This window comes from Delphinus delphis, chromosome 10, assembly GCF_949987515.2.
Source record: "Delphinus delphis chromosome 10, mDelDel1.2, whole genome shotgun sequence".
In the NCBI taxonomy this organism is placed as follows: Eukaryota; Metazoa; Chordata; class Mammalia; order Artiodactyla; family Delphinidae; genus Delphinus; species Delphinus delphis.
This window is the reverse complement of record NC_082692.2, coordinates 8,503,718-8,523,992: the sequence shown is the minus strand read 5'-3', so window position 1 is coordinate 8,523,992 and position 20,275 is coordinate 8,503,718. Positions and strand designations below refer to the sequence as shown.

The 20,275-nt window shown below is 38.9% G+C and overlaps 1 protein-coding gene across 1 annotated transcript in view; it reads right to left on the bottom strand.

The window, feature by feature from the left end:
- TMEM170B (transmembrane protein 170B) overlaps positions 1 to 20,275 on the bottom strand; it is a 40,635-nt gene that overhangs the window by 7,199 nt on the left and 13,161 nt on the right. Inside the window, exon 2 of the mRNA XM_060023641.1 lies at positions 8,613 to 8,783. Within this exon, the coding sequence (XP_059879624.1) occupies positions 8,613 to 8,783 (171 nt within the window). The remainder of the gene's footprint in view (positions 1 to 8,612; positions 8,784 to 20,275) is intronic.

Genomic DNA, 20,275 nt, shown 5'->3' with positions numbered 1-20,275 from the left:
TTCATCATTCAATAAATGGTGTGGAACAACTGATAGCCACTTGGAAGAAATAAATTTAGGTCCCTACTTCACACCACTCCCCAGAGCAAATTCAGACGGGTTAAAAACCTAGACGTTAAAAGCAAATAAATAAAATGAATTTCACTTTGGAAGGCTTGCTGTTTGAGGAATAACTTACAAAACCACCAATAACCCACTTTTCTTTATACTCTTTCAAGAAACAGAGGATAAGATCTTCAACCCTATAATGTAAGGGGAGAAAAACCACTGTAAAACTCCAGAGTTTCCAAAATCAAGAGAGATATTTATAGTGTTACACAGAAAATAAAACCAACTACTGTTTTCCGCCCAGCAGATAATCAGGAACCAATTTGTAAGTTACAACTTCCCTTCAAAAGAAGCAGATTTACACTAGCTCCCATTGCACTATATCATTTCACAACCCAGAAGCACTAGTCAGAAAAGACTGTTCCAGTGGAACTCTTAATCGAAAAGATCTGAAAGAAAACAATTTTGTGTGCCTATTAAATGATTTTGGAAACACTGCTATTAAATATTGAGCAGATATGAAGGAGTATTTATAAAATACGTGTAGACTGTTAAAAAAAACACACAACAAATTCCCAAGTACCACCATCCAACTGAAGAAAAGAACATTACTATTTCATTTGAGGTTCCAGTGCAGTCTCCACAGTCACATCCCATTCCCTCCCAAATTTGGTTTTTATCATTCCTTTGCTTTTCTTCAGCTTTACTGCCTGCCTATATCCTAAGATATCTGTTATTTAGTTTTTTAAATAAATGAATTTTATATAAATTGATACTCTAAGTATTTTGGAATTTTGGGCTCAAGGTTATATTCAGAAAATTATCCATCTTGTTGTATACAGCAGTAATTCATACATTTCCAATGTTGTACAGAATTCCATGTATGAATATACCACAACTTATTTATCCATTCTACTGGGGATGACATTGTTTCTAGTCCTTAACAATGACAAACCCTGCTTCTGTGAACATCCTTGTAACATGACCTCTGGCACACATACGCAATCACGAGTTTCTCTACAACGTGGGTAAAAGCAGAATGGCTCAGTCCTATGTTATGGGCATTTTCAACTTTACTAGGTAATGCCAACTTGTTTTCCAAAGTAATTGTACCAATTTATATCCCAGTTACTCCATATCCTCAGAAGCAGTTGATATCTTTAAAAAAAATTTTTGTCAATCTGGCAGGTAAGAGATGTTATCTCTGCAATTAATTTGGGTTTCCCTGATTTTTAATGTCATTGAGCTTTTCCTCACATATTCTTCACATTTGGCCATTAGGGTTTCTACTTCTATGAAATGTTTGTCAAATCTTTTGTCCATTTTTCTAGTGGATTGTCATTTTCTTATTTGATTCATAGGGTTTTTTAAAATATAGTTTGGATATTAATCTTTTTACATTTATATAAGCTAACAAATATCTTCCCCAATTTGTGCTTTAGTTTTCACTCCTGTTAAGATGTATTTTGCTGAACAACAGCCAGTTGAAGGAGTACAAATATTGTGATCGTTATTTTCTTGGTGAAGTGTATGCAAGAATGAAGAAGGCAGAAGTGTATAGGGTGCCTGAAATAAATGAAACATGTTTGGAGCTGCCACTGTGAACAACAGCAGAAGGTATCAATTAGAAATATGTAAAGATTCCCAAAGTATTAAGGAGCTAGAGAAGACTGGCATAGCAAAGATGAAGTGGAGAAAGCAATTCTGCTGAGCTGAGCTGAAGGTAAATAACAGATGTAAACCTGCAAGGACAAGGGTGACTAGGAGAAGAGTCACCAGTGACAGAGATGTCCATATACAGCAACATAAAGTGTCTGCAGAGAGGTGGACCACTGAAAAGTGATTTGATCTGCCCTCCACATTCCTGAGAGAATGCAAATATAAAGGTTAAGGCAGATTTGGTTCTAATGGTGTTGATTCTCTGTTTGTGTAATCAGATCAGGGGTCAGCAAACTATGATCCACAGGTCCAGTCTGACTCACCACCTGTTTTTGTACAGCATGTGAGCTAAGAATGGTTTTTACATTTTTAAATGGTTTAAAAAAAATCAAAAGAATAATAATATTTCATGATACATAAAAATTATATGAAATTCAAACTTTAGTGTCCATAAATAATGTTTTATTGGCATACAGCCGTAGTCATTTCTGATACTGAACTATCTTTGCACCCCTAGGATAACATTCTTAAAGTAAATGAACCTATACTTTTCCATCCTTCTGTAGTCTTCAACTTGTTTAGCAACAAGATTACTTTGATCCAGCAAATATGCTGTGCACAGTTTTTAATCTTTCCATTTCCTGCAATAATTTGGAAAAAATAGGAATTGTTCCCTGAAAATTTGGTAGAACTCATCTGTAAACCTCATTTGAGCCTGGACTTCTTTTGGGAGGAGGAGTCTTCAACATTTCAATTGTTTAAACATACTTATTGTATTATTCATATTTTCTCTTTCTCCTTATGCCAATTTTAGCAACTTATATTTAGGAATATATAACTGTTTACAAAACTGTCATTTTTATAATCCTTTATTCTACCTTTATTATTGAGTCTGTAGTTATTTCTTCTATGTTGTTCCATATTTTACTTTTCTGCCTTAACTATTTTAGAGTTACGGCAGCAATCTATTCACCTTATTATCTTTCCAGAAAACCAGTTTTTTGCTTTGTTATTAATCTCTCATAAACTCAACTTAAAAACTTAAATGCATTTCTCTATAAATAATATATATATATATAATAAAACTAAACAATGTAATTAAAAAAGATACCATGCACAACAACCGTAACATAGTAAGAGTTTAGGAATTAACTTAATCAAAATATACAACCCTCCTATTGAAAAAAAAAACTTTTAAACTCTAACAAAAGATGTAGAAAATGATCTGAACAAATGGAGATATATTACATGTTCCTGGGTGGGACTTAATTTAATATGTCAATTCTTCCCAAATTAACCTCTACAATCAATTAAATCCCCATAAAAATAACAGTTATACTTTTTGAGGAACTCAGTAGACATATTCTAAAATTTATATGAAAGAATAAAGGTCCATGAATAGTTATGTTAACTTTGAGAAAGAAAAGAAATGAGAGGGACCAGCCCTACCAGATATTAAGAAATACTACAAAATAATAGAGACAAAAAAATGAGGCCTTGCTGCAAGAACAGATAAAAAGACTAACAAACCAGAACAGAATTTGAAGGCAGGTCCATGTACCTTGAGAACACAGTACACAAAAAAGGATGAATCAATGGATAGATTTTTTTAGTGACGTGGTAAAAATTGACTTACTACATGGGAGGAAAAAAAAAATACACATGGAATCCTATCTAATTCCAAACACAAAGATAGACTCTAGACCAGAAGGCAAATTATGACCTGAATGTCAGACATCTGTTTTTGTAAATAAAGTTTTATTGGAAAAAGCCATGCCTATTCATTTACCAATGTCTATGGCTGCTTTTATGCCCTAATGGCAGAGCAGAATAGTAGTGACACAGACCCTCTGGCCTGCAACGTTTAAAATAGTTACTGTCTGGCCTTTTAAGAAAATGTTTGCTCAGTCCTGCTCTAGATAAATTAAAGACTTTAATACAAAGGTAAAACTATAAAATTAACAAAAGAAAATATATCAGAGTATCTTTTGACCTTGGTGTGGAGGAGAACTTCTTAAATAAAATTCTAAATTAGGCAAAAAGACTCTTTAAGCTGATTATATAGAATAAAGATTTCTACTCAATAAACAACATCATGGATGAAGATACTGATAAAAGACAGAGAAGTTATTTGCAAAGTTCAAAACCAATAAGACACCAATACATCTAAGAAACATCTATCGTTTAATAAAAAAACAAGAACCCCAAAAGAAAAGCACAGAATTTAAAGAAGCAATTTGTAGAAGAAATCTAAAAATATGATAAGAATAGAAAGAGATGTTCAAATTCATTAGTAATCAGAGAAATGCAAATTAAACCAACAAAGAGGTGTCACTTTAACCCTCAGACTCGCTAAAATTAGACAGCAATACAATGCCAAGCAATGGCATTATAGAGAAACCCATTTCCTCCCAATTCTGGTATTAACTATCAGTACTAACTGAAATGAAAAATCACTCTATTCGGGAAACAAAAATCTAAGAGGGGGCTTCCCTGGTGGCGCAGTGGTTGGGAGTCCGCCTGCCAATGCGGGGGGCGTGGGTTCGTGCCCCGGTCCGGGAGGATCCCACGTGCCGCGGAGCGGCTGGGCCCGTGGGCCATGGCCGCTGGGCCTGCGCGTCCGGAGCCTGTGCCCCGCAACGGGAGAGGCCGCAACGGTGAGAGGCCCGCGTACCGCAAAAAAAAAAAAAAAATCTAAGAGGTAGTAAAATATAATAGATACGTATCTATATTCAGTCAGCCATCATGTGCTGAACTGAATATACAGCTGTGATCGTGCTATAGCACTCACAAAATACATTAAGAAAATAAATGCAGTTAAATATTCACAGTGGCTAGTTTTCTTAATTCAAGTGTTTGCAGGTCAAAAAGCCAGAAGAAATTTATATGTTTTATTGTTAACCTGCATATAAATTTTTACTTGAAATTGTGTCAGACATATTTGTAAGGATTTTTAAATATAACACTGTGGTTTCCAAAATCATTAGCTTATTTTATTCCTGACTGAATTGAAAGCAGGTAATATGTAGATACACATCATTAGGGAAGTAGAATCATGTTCTCTTTAAAATTTCACAATAATTTACAGCAATAAACACACATACAACACACATACTACTTTTGACTTGGGAACAAGCTGCTCCTTCTTCCTTCCTCCTCTGTTTACGGTTCCACAGTTGTAGCAGTGGCCCACATCAAGAATGTCAGCAGTCCCTTTCATGTCTCTTTGTATGCCACCACAGTGAATAACAACTAATTTGGATTTTTCCCTTTGCCACAGTCCTGACACCAACTCCTTTTCCAACCCACCGCCACTAGTCTAGTTCAGATCTAGCCTCAATTCAGATCACAGCTAATGCCTCAACTCCTCTTCTTTCCCCTTTTTCCTCCCTTCTTCCCTCCCCCCACTTTCTTCCTTCCTTTCCTCTGTGCTTCCTCCCTTACTACATCCATCTATCCAACCAGTATTTTCTGAGTATCTGTTCTATTCCAGGTACTGTTTTATTGTTGGAGATTCAGCAGTGATGAAGACAGACAAGGTCCCTGCCCTTTCAGAGTTTCTTCTTGGTTCTTTCTTCACATATATTCTACATTCAGCCATAAAATAGATTTTCCTCTTGAATTGCTTTGCCCCTTTCCAACCCCATTCTAAAATATCTAGTTGTTTTCCATGACCCACAGAATAAAGTCCAGACTCTGGCTGGCCGTCCAAGACCCTTGAGGATCTGGCTCTTTCCAGTTGACTTTCCTGCTACTCCACTCTGCACATTCGGTGCTTCAGCGAAATCTGATTTCTTGTTTTAAACTCTACCTATGGCAAAATGAATGAAGTACCACATGAGAAATTTACAGGTTGGATGCAGCACAAAGAAAACCTAACGCAAGATAACACACAAAAACCAAATAGTAAATGAAGACAGGATGAGGAAATAGACTACTCCCTATTTCCCACAACTATTTTATGACTGTCTTATTTGTGCCACAGGACAAACCCAGAGACGTGGGAACAGGGCTCTCCCCTCAAGGCAAGGCATGCTGATCACTCTGGGAAAAGGTGACTGTGGGACACAGAAGGAGGGAGGCCTTGGAGCCATGGAAGAAAAGGACTTCCTCTCATCTCTGGGGCTAAGAATGAACTTAGAAAGGAAGAAGCCCTCGGTGGCGAGTCTTGAAGCAGATCCAGCAGCGACAGCCAGCTACCCTAGCCTCCCAGAAGCCGGCCAGAGTGAACAGCAACAGAAGCTCTGCTGTTCACCTGCAGTGACGAGACCACACAGCAAAGAGAAGCACCAGTGTCCGGCAGAACCACACGAAGGAAGCAGCTGAGGGCCCTCCAGGCTCAACAGGATGCATCTAAGTTCTAGCTCATCTAGCACAGCAGAACCCAGGCTGGAGTTGGGGCCTAAGTACAGCGCTAAGAGGAGAAGGTCAGAGGGAGTGAACCTGAGGGCTGTAGGACACGCACATAAGGCAGCACAGGAGAAAACTTGCAGACAGCTGGAGGACACCGTAAAGTGGCTAATTTCTAGTAGGCCAGGGGAGACTTATGTCATAATAATTTGTGTTTAAGAAGGAAGTGCACTATTATGGTCAATTAATCTGCATACGACAGAGGAGGCAAGAATATAAAATGGAGAAATTCAAAAAGTGCTGCTGGGAAAACTGGACTGCTACATGTAAAAGAATGAAATTAGAACCTTCTCTAGCACCATATACAAAAATGAACTCAAAATGGATTAAAGACCTAAATGTAAGACTGGATACTATAAAACTCCTACAGGAAAACATAGGCAGAACACTCTTCGACATAAATCGCAGCAAGAGTTTTTTGGATCTGTCTCCTAAAGTAATGGAAGCAAAAGCAAACAAATGGGAACTAATTAAACTTAAAAGCTTTTGCAGAGCAAAGGAAACCATAAACAAAATGAACCTATGGAATGGGAGAAAATATCTTCAAACGATGCGACCGACAAGGATTGATTTCCAAAATATACAAACAGCTCATACAGCTCAACATCAAACAAACAAACAAACAACCCAATCAGAAAATGGGCAGAAGACCTAAATAGGTATTTTTTCAAAGAAGACATACAGATGGCCAATTAGGCATATGAAAAGATGCTCAACATTGCTAATTATTAGAGAAATGCAAATCAAAAATATAATGAGGTATCACCTCACACCAGTCAGAACGGCCATCATCAAAAAGTCTACAAATGATAAATGCTGGAGAGGGTGTGGAGGAAAGGAAACTCTCCTACACTGTTGGTGAGAATGTACATTGGTACAGCCATTATGGAGAACAGTATGGAGGTTCTTTAAAACACTAAAAATAGAGTTACCATATGACTCAGCAATTCCATTCCTGAGCATATATCCGGAGGAAACTCTAATTTAAAATGATACATGTACCCCAATGTTCATTATAGCACTATTTACAAGAGACAATACATGGAAGCAACCTAAGTGTCCATGGACAGATGAATGGATAAAGATGTGGTATATATACACAATGGAATATTACTCAGAATAAAAAAGAATGAAATAATGCCATTTGCAGCAACATGGATGAACCTAGCGATGATCATACTAAGTGAAGTAAGTCAGACAGAAAAAGACAAATATCATATGATATCACTTATATGTGGAATCTAAAAAAAATGATACAAATAGACTTATTTACAAAACAGAAACGCACTCACAGATGTAGAAAGTAAAGTTATGCTTACCAAAGGGGAAAGGGGGGGAAGGGATAAATTTGGAATTTGGTATTAACAGATACACACTACTATATATAAAATAGTTAAACAACAAAGATCTACTGTATGGTACAGGGAGCTATATTCAATATCTTGTAATAACCTATAATGGAAAAGAATTTGAAAAAGAATACATATATATGTATAACTGAATCACTTTGCTGTATACCTGAAACATTGTAAATCAACTATACATCAATAAAAAAATTAAAAACTTTAAAACCCAAGAATTTGAAAGGAAAAAAAACATGTAATTGCTACTTCTAAACTTGCAACTGTTCTTAAAATATAAATAAACCAATTTGTCCTGAAATTTATTAAAATGATTAAAAATTAAGACTATGTGAAATAACAATAACTAAAGCTTAAAAAATATTTCAAGTATGTCAAAATTAGAATTTATTCCAATTTTAATTTCCTGGTTTTAAAGAAGGCAAATTATCTGTAATATATTTAGAATATCCTTTTAAAAAAAGAAGGAAGTGCACTTTTATTTTGTAGTCACAGGCAGATGACATCAAGGACCTAAGAGCTATATCTTCACTTTTTTTTTGTTTTTTGGTTTTTTTTTTGCAGTACGCGGGCCTCTCATTGTTGTGGCCTCTCCCGTTGCGGAGCACAGGCTCTGGACGCGCAGGCCCAGCGGCCATGGCTCACGGGGCCAGCCGCTCCGCGGCATGTGGGATCTTCCCGGACCGGGGCACGAACCTGTGTCCCCTGCATCAGCAGGCGGACTCTCAACCACTGCGCCACCAGGGAAGCCCTATCTTCACTTTTTTTAAATGACAATTATCACTGGCATATTTGTGTGCCTACCTCTCTCCCTTACCACATAATGAGCTCCTTTAAAGCAGAAACTACATCCACTATAAGATAAATTTTCCCACGAACTGCTTTACCTCTTGACAATTTCTACAAGCTTTTCCATTTCCCCAAAACCTTCCATAATGAGTATTCATACAGCAGAGGTACCAAAACTATCTGTTCAGTAATTAAGCGAACTGATCTTTACCTTCTAGATGAAGTGTGGTTAGTGCTGAAAAATATTCTACATGAAAGATTACACTGTTGCATTTACAATAAGAATAAAGTTACCAAAACTGTAAGTGCATATAAAATTATGTGCTTAAAATTAAATCAACTTACTAGTAATCATTGCTCCAGTCACGGAAGCCAGAAATCCGATGCTGACTGCAATGACAGAGATTACTCTCCCCTGCCGATGCCTCTGTAGCATCACGAACATCAACACTCCTGCAGCACCATGGACAAACAGAGAGGAGAAGAGAGCCCAGAGGAAGATCCAGTACCACATCTCTGAAAGGAAAAGCAAAATGTTAATAATTCTGTTGAAAAACATCTTAGAAAATCCAGTTTAACAAATAGTGAGCACCTATGGTCTGGAAAAAGGTTAAATGAGATAACAGATTAAAAACATGCCTCGTACAGGACTTGATACATAGTAGTACTAAATAAATTTTAACAGTTATCATCATCACTATGCTTGATGGGGAAGTCATTCCCTCCATGACTTCAGAAGGTCAAAGCCTCTAATTTCCTCTAAATGTGCCCATCATATAGCTATAATCTATTAATTTCTCTAATAAACCCTCATGTCTGCAAATCTCTTGCAATAAATTATATAAGTTAATTAACTGCTGTTAGATATATAATTTTCTATCTTCTATACTAAGTGCCCAGACATTTTTAAAAACTACCACTTAATTCAAATAATAAGTACAATAAGTACAAAAACTATCTGTTCAATAAATAAATGAACTGATCTTTACCTTCAGAATTCAGAAATAAGTCAGTGATTTTTATCTTTTATGATTTTAAGAATTTCAGTCCATTTCCCTCTTGGCTCTCACCTTTACATACTAAAGAATCAGTCAGAATTTTTTTAATGCTTTGTCTCTCAGGTCGTATGCTAGTCCTCAGCAGGAACTCCTCAAGCTCTATCACTCTTTCTTCAATGTAGTCTCAGTTACTGTTCATTGAAGCCTGGTTTACAGACAGTTGATGAGCATGCCTTTCATTCTCTCTCTTTCTGGCTGAATGGTGGTTGCCAAGGACTTGGGGGAGAGGGAAATGGGGGACTTCTTATTTTAAAATGGCTACAAACACAAGGGATCTTTGTGGCAATGGAACTGCTCTGTATTTTGACTGTGGTGGTGGATACATATACAAGTGATAAAACTGTACAAAACTAAACACACACACACACAAATGAGTACAGGTATACAAGCAACACTTGTGGAATCTGAAAAAGGTTGGTGGGTTCTATCAATGTCAATATCCTGGTTTTGATATTATACAGCAGTTTTCCAAGATGTTCCCATTGGGTAAATGGGGTAAAGGGCATGTGGGTTTTCTCTATACTATTTCTTACAACTGCATGTGAATCTACAATTATCTCAAAATTAAAAGTTTAATTTTTAAGAAGAGAGAATATATAGAAAACAGATTTTTTTAAAAATCAGTTTCAGCCTGTTAAATTCTTAAGAATTGACACTTAGAATGGACTTATAATTTGAAATCATTTCAAGGAAGAGACATCTGATATATTTTTCTGTGTTAAAGTACCATGCATGCTTCCCTATGGCATAAGAGAGAGATGCTGGTGATTAAGGAAAAACAGACAAAGCTTGCCTTTTAGAGGTCTTTCTCTTCCAGCTTTCAGAGAAGTAATGCTTTCACACTGTCACTCCCAAACAAATAGCTTCAATTTATAAAAAATAAAGACAAAAATGCTTAACTTGCCCTGAAGAATATTTATATTTTAAAAGATATAATTTTCCAGAGTGACCCTAGCAAAGCGAGACTATGATACAGCAATAACAGGGTGGGGAGGGATGCTCATCAAGGCGGTTCTGAGATGAGACAGGCGCTGGAACAGGCACCTACTCTTAATAAGAGCAGCCATTTGCCTTGATCCCCAGTCCTGCTTCTCACCAGGGCGACCCCCAAAAGCACTTTTATTTGTTGTCCTTATAATACAGGTAGAGTGAAAATTTTCTTGACTATATGTAACACTATGAACAGGGATTATCTGACATTATAAGTAATGTTGTTTGCCTACTGACTATATAGCTATAGTCAGCATACCTAATAATTAGGAAAATTAAGTCTAATGTCTTATAAATCCCCAAGCTATCAAAGAATTATACAACTGAAACAGAATCTCAAATGGTCCTCTAATGTCCAATCCAGGATTATCCCTCAAGAAGACTGAGCACAATCTGCCCAAACTCAAATTTATTTTTATGTTTCTTTGTTTTTCTTAATCACACTATTTATCATGGAAAAAAAAACGAATGCTGCTGAGAATATCTACAATTAATTTAGGTTTCATGTTGTTACTACTTTTTTTTTTTTTTTTTTTTTTTTTTGCGGTACGCGGGCCTCTCACTGCTGTGGCCTCTCCCGTTGCGTAGCACAGGCTCCGGACGCGCAGGCTCAGCAGCCATGGCTCATGGGCCCAGCCGCTCCACGGCATGTGGGATCTTCCTGGACCGGGGCACAAACCCATGTCCCCTGCATCGGCAGGCGGACTCTCAACCACTGCGCCACCAGGGAAGCCCGTTACTACTATTTTAAATTACCTGATAGATCAATACAACCATGTCAGTGAACAGGGCCTCTGAAGACCTGGTTCTACTCCAGATAAACAAGTCTGTCTAAGGTCCGACTCACTATTGGCAAACACAGCAAACCTGGAGAACTGCAGGAGCCTAAGAGTAGAGCGAAGACAGATGCCCCAGGGCCCTAGAGAAAGAACAGTTGCTAAGAACGGGAGAGGAGTATGACAACCTTTTCTTAACTTGTGCAGGCTTGTATGGCTAACGTGAACACCCAGAGGCCCAGTTTTCTCTTTCCACCCATATCCCACCTAATCCAAGCTTCTTGCAACTAAGCAACAATAAAAGGATGAAGCCAGAGGGAGAGTTTTCTGGTGCTAAACAAAATACAAAATGAGAAATTAAAAATACACTTACAAAACAGAAACCTTGAAGCATGCCGTCCATTCAATTACCATAATTCACTGAAAGGAGATATTCCGTCTTCATTAAAGCCCTTTCATTATTTTTCCCTATTCAAGGCTGTCCATAATCTTCATCTTAAACTGAATTGTTGCAGTGTGTTTGTTTACTTTTAGTGGGATAAGAGGCAGAGGAGTAGTGATTTGTTCCAGTCTCCAAACAATTCTAGAAATAGCCCTGTTCCCAATCTGTATCTCTCTCAGCCCTGGTTGCCAAGTCACTAAAAATTATCTTCTGTGCTTTTGTTTGTTTGTTTTGTTTTTTTGCGGTACGCGGGCCTCTCACTGCTGTGGCCTCTCCCGTTGCGGAGCACAGGCTCTGGACGTGCAGGCTCAGCGGCCATGGCTCACGGGCCCAGCCTCTCCGTGGCATGTGGGAATCTTCCCGGACCAGGGCACGAACCTGTGTCCCCTGCATAGGCAGGCGGACTCTCAACCACTGCGCCACCAGGTAAGCCCTCTTCTGTGCTTTTGATTTTAATCTTTGGACAAAATTATTTATGAGAAATAAATTTCTCTAGATATCTAGAATATATTAACTAAGTAAAAACAAATCAAAGAATGGTACATATTGTATGATCCTTTTTGTTCAAAAATTATAGGTACAGAGAAACACATAAACAGATTCTAACAATGGCTATCTTTTAAAGATAAGAGAGGAGATGGGTTATATTATTTTATTCTTTACTGATTATTTTTTAGCAACCAGCCTGGTATTTTTTGTTTGTTTTTTTACTTTACTGCAGATACACTGTCTTTAAAAGATAGTTTTTCATTCTAGAATTCATCAAAGGAGAACATGCTCAATGAAGCCAATGCTTCTCAACCCAGACTGCTCACAAGAATTACCCACAGAGCAACTAAAACTATCACTTGAGGGGGGACCTAGACAATTATATTTTCATCAACTCTACCAGATAATCATGACATGCAGTAAAGACAGAAATCACCACTCTAGGCTAAGGTTACAGAAGAGGTACTTACTAAAAAAATCCAAAAGTCATAAAAACAACAAAACCTATCTCAATAGACAAACACTAAACATAATTTTTAATCCTCTATAGCATATCTAACCCTTCTAACAAAATCATTAGCAAATAGATACTGAACATTTATATGTATTCAACATACTCTAAGCCTCAAGGTGAAAATAACAAACCAGTAAGACTAAATTTGGGGGCTGTTCGTAATTTCTATCTTCTTTATAGAAATGGTCCTCATTATATGTTTAAATAATCTGTGTTCAAATTTGGTTATCTCAAGTTTGTTTTTTCATTCCAGCAAATCTAAGGTGAGGCAATCACTCCCCTTAGTTTCCAACACCAGTGACTTCTCAGTTTGGGGATGTGTCCCACACAGGCAGCTTATTAAATTCTCAGGGAGATGATGCATTTATAATTTGAAAAAATCCCCTAGATCAGGGATTGGCAAAGTATGGACCATGAGTCCTATCTGACCACCAACTGTTTCTGTACAGTCTGCGAGGTGACAATGGTTTTTACATTTTGAAATGGTTGAAGAAAACCCAGAAGAACAATATTTCATGACACGTAGAAAGTACACAGAATTCAAATTTCAGTGTCTATAAAGTTTTCCTGGAACACAGTCATACTCATTCATATTGTCGATGGCTACTTTCATGCTACGATGGCAGAACTGAGTAGTTATGACAGAGGCCACGTGGCCCACAAAGCTGAAAATATTTACTGCGGTTACTATATATATGCTGAGTATGTTAAATACTGGTCCTTTATAGAAAAAGCTTGCTGACTCCCGGTATAGATGATTTTGACATATGCTCCAGGGGGCTGGGTTGTTACCCCACACCTCACTGAAAATTACAGTCACAGTACTTTCATATATTATCAAGACCTGATACTTTGGGTGTTTAACTAATGGTATGTCAATGGCATATATTCTAACACCACAGGTTCTTCAGGGCACAGTATGCAGCTGTCGCTATGGGGTACATACACCCATAGTTACACAGAACAAGAGGGAGAAATGTCAAGAAAGATCCCAAGAGAATTCGTTGCCACCTGAATTTTTTTTTTTTTTTTTTTTTGCAGTACGCAGGCCTCTCACTGTTGTGGCCTCTCCCGTTGCGGAGCACAGGCTCCAGATGAGCAGGCTCAGTGGCCATGGCTCACGGTCCTAGCCACTCCGCGGCATGTGGGATCTTCCCAGACTGGGGCATGAACCCGTGTCCCCTGCATCGGCAGGCGGACTCTCAACCACTGTGCCACCAGGGAAGCCCGCCACCTGAATTTTTAAAATAAACAGGACTGAACCAAATGATAAACACACTGCAGATGGAATGAGGGTGAGGAATGGCGAGTGGGGCACTCGAAGCTAACGGTTCTCAGCCTTGGCTAGATGTTGGAGTTACTTGGGAGAGCCTGAAAGAAATATCACCCTCAGAAATTCTGACTTAATTGGGCTTCAGAATTTTTTAAAGTTTTGATTCTTAGGCACAGCCAAGAATGAAAAACTGCACTAAAACAAAATGATCTAATCATGGAATTATGTACAACTGAGAATATGCAATTGCAAAACCTCCAGTTTGGCTAAAGCCGAGAAATGTGGAGAGAACTGGCTGCAGATTATAGAGGTGTGCTGGAGCAGCTTTTGTGGGGAAGGGAGGGCGCTTACAGACCCTAAAGGTGTGGACTTTATCCTGAAGATTGAAGGTTATGCGGAGCCAATGAAGGACTTTAAATAAGGAAGTGATACAATCACATTCACCTTTTAAAAAATTAATTATCCTGGCAAGTATGGGAAAGGGGGACTAGAAAGAGATGAGAGACTATCAGAATATTTCAAGAGTCCCGAGAGAAACTCAGGCCTGGACTTAGGCACTGGCCTCAGGATTGAAAATAATTTGAAATATTTAGGATTTGCTGATGGCCTGGATGATGGAGGTGAGGAAGATGTGATGTCTGGCCTCCCAGATTTCTGCTATGGACAGCTGAATAGACGACAATGCTGTCAGGTTTGGAAACATGGGAAAATGTTTCATGCATCAGCAATACTATTCAAATGTTGGTGAGAAGCAAGGAGTAAAGAAGCTAAAGGCAAGAATATGTCAAGTAGGGCTTCCCTGGTGGTGCAGTGGTTGAGAGTCTGCCTGCCGATGCAGGGGACACAGGTTCGTGCCCCGGTCCGGGAAGATCCCACATGCCGCGGAGCGGCTGGGCCCATGAGCCAGGGCAGCTGAGCCTGCGTGTCCAGAGGCTGTGCTCTGTAACCGGAGAGGCCACAACAGTGAGAGGCCCGCGTACCGCAAAAAAAATAAAAAAGAAAAAAAGAATATGTCAAGTAGAAAATGTGAAGATTACCTATACATGCATATTATGGGCCATGTTTTAAAAAGCAGTAAATCTCAAGTTTGTTGTGTCAGCAATCTTCCTAAGTTCATGATCTGTCAAATTTTAAATCTATGATTACTAAAACAATTCTGTTATTAGATATAAATTTGAATTAAATTTAGGATATAGAAAGCTATAAAGAATGTCACTCTCATCCTAACAATGAGAAAAAGATAAACTACAAAATCATAGCTCTTCTTTAGCCCATCAGTCAGGTGACACTACAAGATAACAAAGTAACCTGAATTTCAAAGAGGGACAAGACCCTCCAAGGAGACAGGTGACATACTCACTATGTTTCCTGTGGCAAAGCACAGGAACAGGAAGTGGGTACCATACAAGTGGGTAAAAAGAAATCTGCTAAAATTTTAACTGACAGTTAAAGTCCAAGTGTGCGATTAATCGGTCAGCTTGGAGTAAGTGACACAAGGAAAGTGCACAGTCACCTGCAAGCTCTTTTCCACAGGTCTCTACCGAGCACTCCCTAGAAAGACAGAGACTGGAGAGAGCCACCCCACTGGTGTATGTCGGCCTATAGGAGGTGATCAGTGGCTGCTAAGGGAAACAGACAACCTGGCGTGCTTCTTGGATACCTTTTTCCTATTCAAAACAAGCCTTAGCCATTGCTGGAAGGCAGCAAATCCTGTCACCCTCAGGGGACAAGCAAAGACCCACTGCAGCTCCAGCTTGGGGAAGAGTAGAAGGAAAAATCCTTTACCCCTGGGGCAGGGGCAGAAAACCATCCAGGACCCAGGATCCTATTCTAAGCAGAGTCGGTTACTGCTGAGGGAAGGATAGAAGACTCCTGCCCAAGACCAATCACAGATACTAGGGAGAGTGTGGCTACCACGGTTCAGAAAGGCAGGACCGTGGACAACCCCACCCAGATACCCCACCACACAGAGCTTGCCTGAGACTAAAACTGGACAGGACAAGAGAGAAATTTCCCCTGCCCCAAGTAATGAGCAACACAAGGCTGTGGCTGGGGGAAGGCAAGGGTGTGGAGAGACACTTCTTCCATGGTGCAGGCTTGCAGAGATGGCTAAAAGCTGACAATACAGCACTAACACTGATACTAACCCTGCAGCACCCAGCCCCCACCCTGCGTACAAGGCAACAACAGCACCTTCTGGGGAATTTGAAGCCTAGGGTGTGCTGAAGGTAACCATAACAAGAAAGCTCAAACTCAGCTCACTCCTGACTAAATTAAATCAACCTTCACCCTACTGGTCTAGCAGAAGAAGCCCATTTCCAGGCATAAATATTGATATTACATACCTCAGTCACTACTGTTATACATATAAAGTCCTTAATTCAATTAAAAAAATATTGAATTAAGACACCTTCAGAAACAGGAAAACCAATTTATTGTCAAGAAATAAAGTGATCAGACTTAGAGATGATCCAGATTTTAAAACAACCAGACAGAGACCTTAACTATAATTAACATGTTAAATACTCTCCTGGAAAAGGTAGACAACGCACAAGAACAGATGGGGAATTTCAGCAGAGAGATGGAGAGTCCAAGAAAAAGTCAAATGAAACTGCCTAAAAGAAAAACACAAGAAAATGCAAAAACAGAAAAACCATAATATCAGAGATGAAGACTTCCTTTAATGAGCTCACCAGCAGACTTGACATAGTTAAGCAAAGGATCAGTGAACTTCTCATAGCAGCACTATTTACAAGAGCCAAGACATGGAAGCAACCTAAGTGTCCATCCACAGAGGAATGGATAAAGAAGATGTGGTACATAGGTACAATGGAATATTACTCAGCCATAAAAAAGAATGAAATAATACCATTTGCAGCAACATGGATGGACCCAGAGATCATCATACGAAGCGAGATTAAGTCAGACAGAGAAAAACAAATAGCAAATGACAGCGGTCCCCAACCTTTTTTGGCACCAGGGACTGGTTTTGTGGAAGACAATTTTTCCATGGACCGGGGCGGGGGTGGATGGGTCAGGCAGTAATGCAAGCAATGGGGAGCGGCGGATGAAGCTTCACTCACTCACCTGCCACTCACCTCCTGCTGTGCGGCCTAGTTCCTAACAGGCTGCAGACCGGTACCAGTCCACGGCCTGGGTGTTGGGGACCCCTGGCATATAATATTGCTTATATGTGGAATTTAAAAAATGATACAAGCGGGCTTATTTACAAAACAGAAATAGACTCACATAGAAAACAAACTTATGGTTACCAAAGGGGAAAGGGGGGGAGGTATAAATTAGGAGTTTGGGATTAAAATATACACACTACTATACATAAAATTGATAACCAACAAGGACCTACTGTATAGCACAGGGAACTATACTCAATATCTTGTAATGACTTATAATGGAAAAGAATTTAAAAAAGAATCTATTTACCTATCTATCTATCTATGTATCTATCTATATAACTGAATCACTTTGCTATGCACCTGAAATGAACACAACATTGTAAATCAACTACATTTCAATAAAAAATTTTTTAAAAATAATCAGTGGGCTTCCCTTGTGGCGCAGTGGTTGAGAGTCCGCCTGCTTATGCAGGGGACACGGGTTCGTGCTCGGGTCCAAGAAGATCCCACATGCCGTGGAGCGGCTAGGCCTGTGCGCCATGGCCAATGAGCCTGCACATCCAGAGCCTGTGCTCTGCAGCGGGAGAGGCCACAACAGTGAGAGGCCCATGTTCCGCAAAAATAAAAAGATAATAATCAGTGAATGTAAAAGTAGACAAATAGAAATTATTCAAATTGAAATATAAGAGAAAAAGAGGGGGGGAAAACAAAGAAGCAGTAGGAGGGAAAAGAGGAACCATCCAAGAGCTATGGAATAATTTCAAATGGTTTAACATACATGTAATTGGAGTCCCAGATGGAGAAGAAAGAGATAATGGAGAAGAAAAATATTTAATGAAACAGTGGCCGAAAATTTCTAAAACTAATAAAAGATATCAAACCACAAATCTAAGACTCCCAGAGAATCCTAAGCAAGAAAAAGACCTCCCAAAAGAACTAAAAAATAAAAAAACAAAAATAAAGCACACACACATACCTAGATTCACCACAGTGAAATGACTAAAAAAACAAAGATAAAGGGGAAGTATTGAAGAAGAAATAAGGAAAAAAGAAAGAGAGAACAAAAGACATTACACACACAGAGGGACAAAGATAAAAAGTACAGCAAACTTCTCATCAGAAGCAACCAAACCAGATGACAAATTACAGTAACACTTTAAAAAACTAAAATGCAAAGTCAGAACCTATATTCAGGAGAAACATTTTTCAAAACTGGAGGTGAAATGAAGATATTTTTCCAGGAAAAAAAAAAAACTGGAAAAATTAACTGCCAGTAGACCTGTGCTACACGGCATATTAAAGGAAGCTCTTCAAACAGGAGTGTAATTCTAGATGGAAACTTAACGCTCCACAAAGAAGTGAGCAACAAAGAAAATTAAAATGAAGGTAAACATAAAAGATATGTTTTCTGGGCTTCCCTGGTGGCACAGCGGTTAAGAATCCGCCTGCCAGTGCAGGGGACATGGGTTCAAGCCCTGGCCCGGGAAGATCCCACATGCTGTGGAGCAACTAAGCCCATGTGCCACAACTATGAGCCTGAGCTCTAGAGCCCGTGAGCCACAACTGCTGAGCCCGTGTACCACAACTACTGAAGCCCATGTGCCTAGAGCCTGTGCTCCGCAACAAGAGAAGCCACCACAACTAGAGAAAGCCTGCGCACAGCAGCAAAGACCTAACGCAGCCAAAAATAAATAAATTTTTTAATATGTTTTCTTATTTTTAATCATTCTAATATTTTAACCAGATTTAAAAATAAGTTGTTGCGTTTTTTCACTTGAAGCCTCATTTAACATAGAAGTTAAAGCTATTGTAGATATTTTATAGCTGCCTGCTTCCACTTCTTAAAAGAGAGCAAAAACATTAGTTTTTAAATTTAATTGTGACACCTTCAAGAGCTGCTTGAATATACTGCCTCTCTCAAAGCTTACAGCAATACTGTTTATTACCCACTTAAACCAAATTACCCTTTCACCAGCTAATTATATAATTTTAAACTGTAAATTACAGTACTCATCATTGAATAGAAAAAAAATTCTTAGAAAAATAAATTTTTAATTTAAAACAATCAGAATATCATTTGCTGTAAAAAAAAAATCAGGTTAAGGCTATTTAAAATAGTTCAAAATTTGCTTTACATTTAAGCCACAGCACTACCTTCCTAAAAGATGCCATTCAATTTGTTCTTTCCCATAATCGATTAGTTACTCAGTTATAAAAGTTATAAAAGATCTTCCCGGACCGGGGCACGAACCCGTGTCCCCTGCATCGGCAGGCGGACTCTCAACCACTGCGCCACCAGGGAAGCCCTATCTTGAAATTTTAATAAGTCTTTAGCTATACTAAACACTCCACATTAACTTGCATTATATATCACAACACAGTTACAAATTGATCACAGAAAAGCTTCATTTTAAAAAAATCCAGTGTTCCCAATCCTTGAGTTCTCAGTAATAAAATCGCCTTAAGAGCTAGTTTAAAATGTACCTTCCTAGGCCCTGGTCTCAAGGATTCTAATTCCATAGCTGTGGACTGGGTCTATGGACTGTACCCTCAACCAGCCCCAGGTAATTCTGATATGTAGCAAGATTTAGTAACCATATTGGATTAAAGTAATTCATGGTAGGGACTGGAGAGAGGGAGAATTTTATAATGAAAACATATTAGCGGGACTTCCCTGGTGGCACAGTGGTTAAGAATCCTCCTGCCTATGCAGGGGACACGGGTTCAATCCCTGGTCTAGGAAGATCCCACATGCCACAGAGCAACTAAGCCCATGTGCCACAACTACTGAGCCCACGTGCCACAACTAATGAAGCCCGTGTGCCTAGAGCCCGTGCACCGCAACGAAGAGTAGCCCCCACTCGCCGCAACTAGAGAAACCCTGTGTGCAGCAATGAAGACCCAATGCAGCCCCAAAATTAATTAATTATTAATTAATAAAACATATTGGCTACAGTTATCCAAAAGCAATATAATACTTTAAAATTTAATCAAGTCCTGGTGGTATTCCTGAACCATCCTCAAAACAGATCACCTCTCCTCTCTCTCCATCATCCCTTAAACAGGTTCTTTCTCTACTCTCTACCTCTTTTGTTGTCTTCAAAGTCCCATTACCTGGTTCTCCCTGAACTCAGCAAGCCGCCGAACTACGACTTAACCTGAAGGTTAGTTCGCCTCTCTACACCATGAGCCCCTTATGGAGAATGATTGACATTTTCATTTTTGTTTATCAGTGTTTGCCACAGAGACTGGCAAATGCTCATGATCAAGAAATATCCAACAAGCCTGATCCTTGAAAATGCTAGACACTGCTTCTTAGTATAATTCTTCTA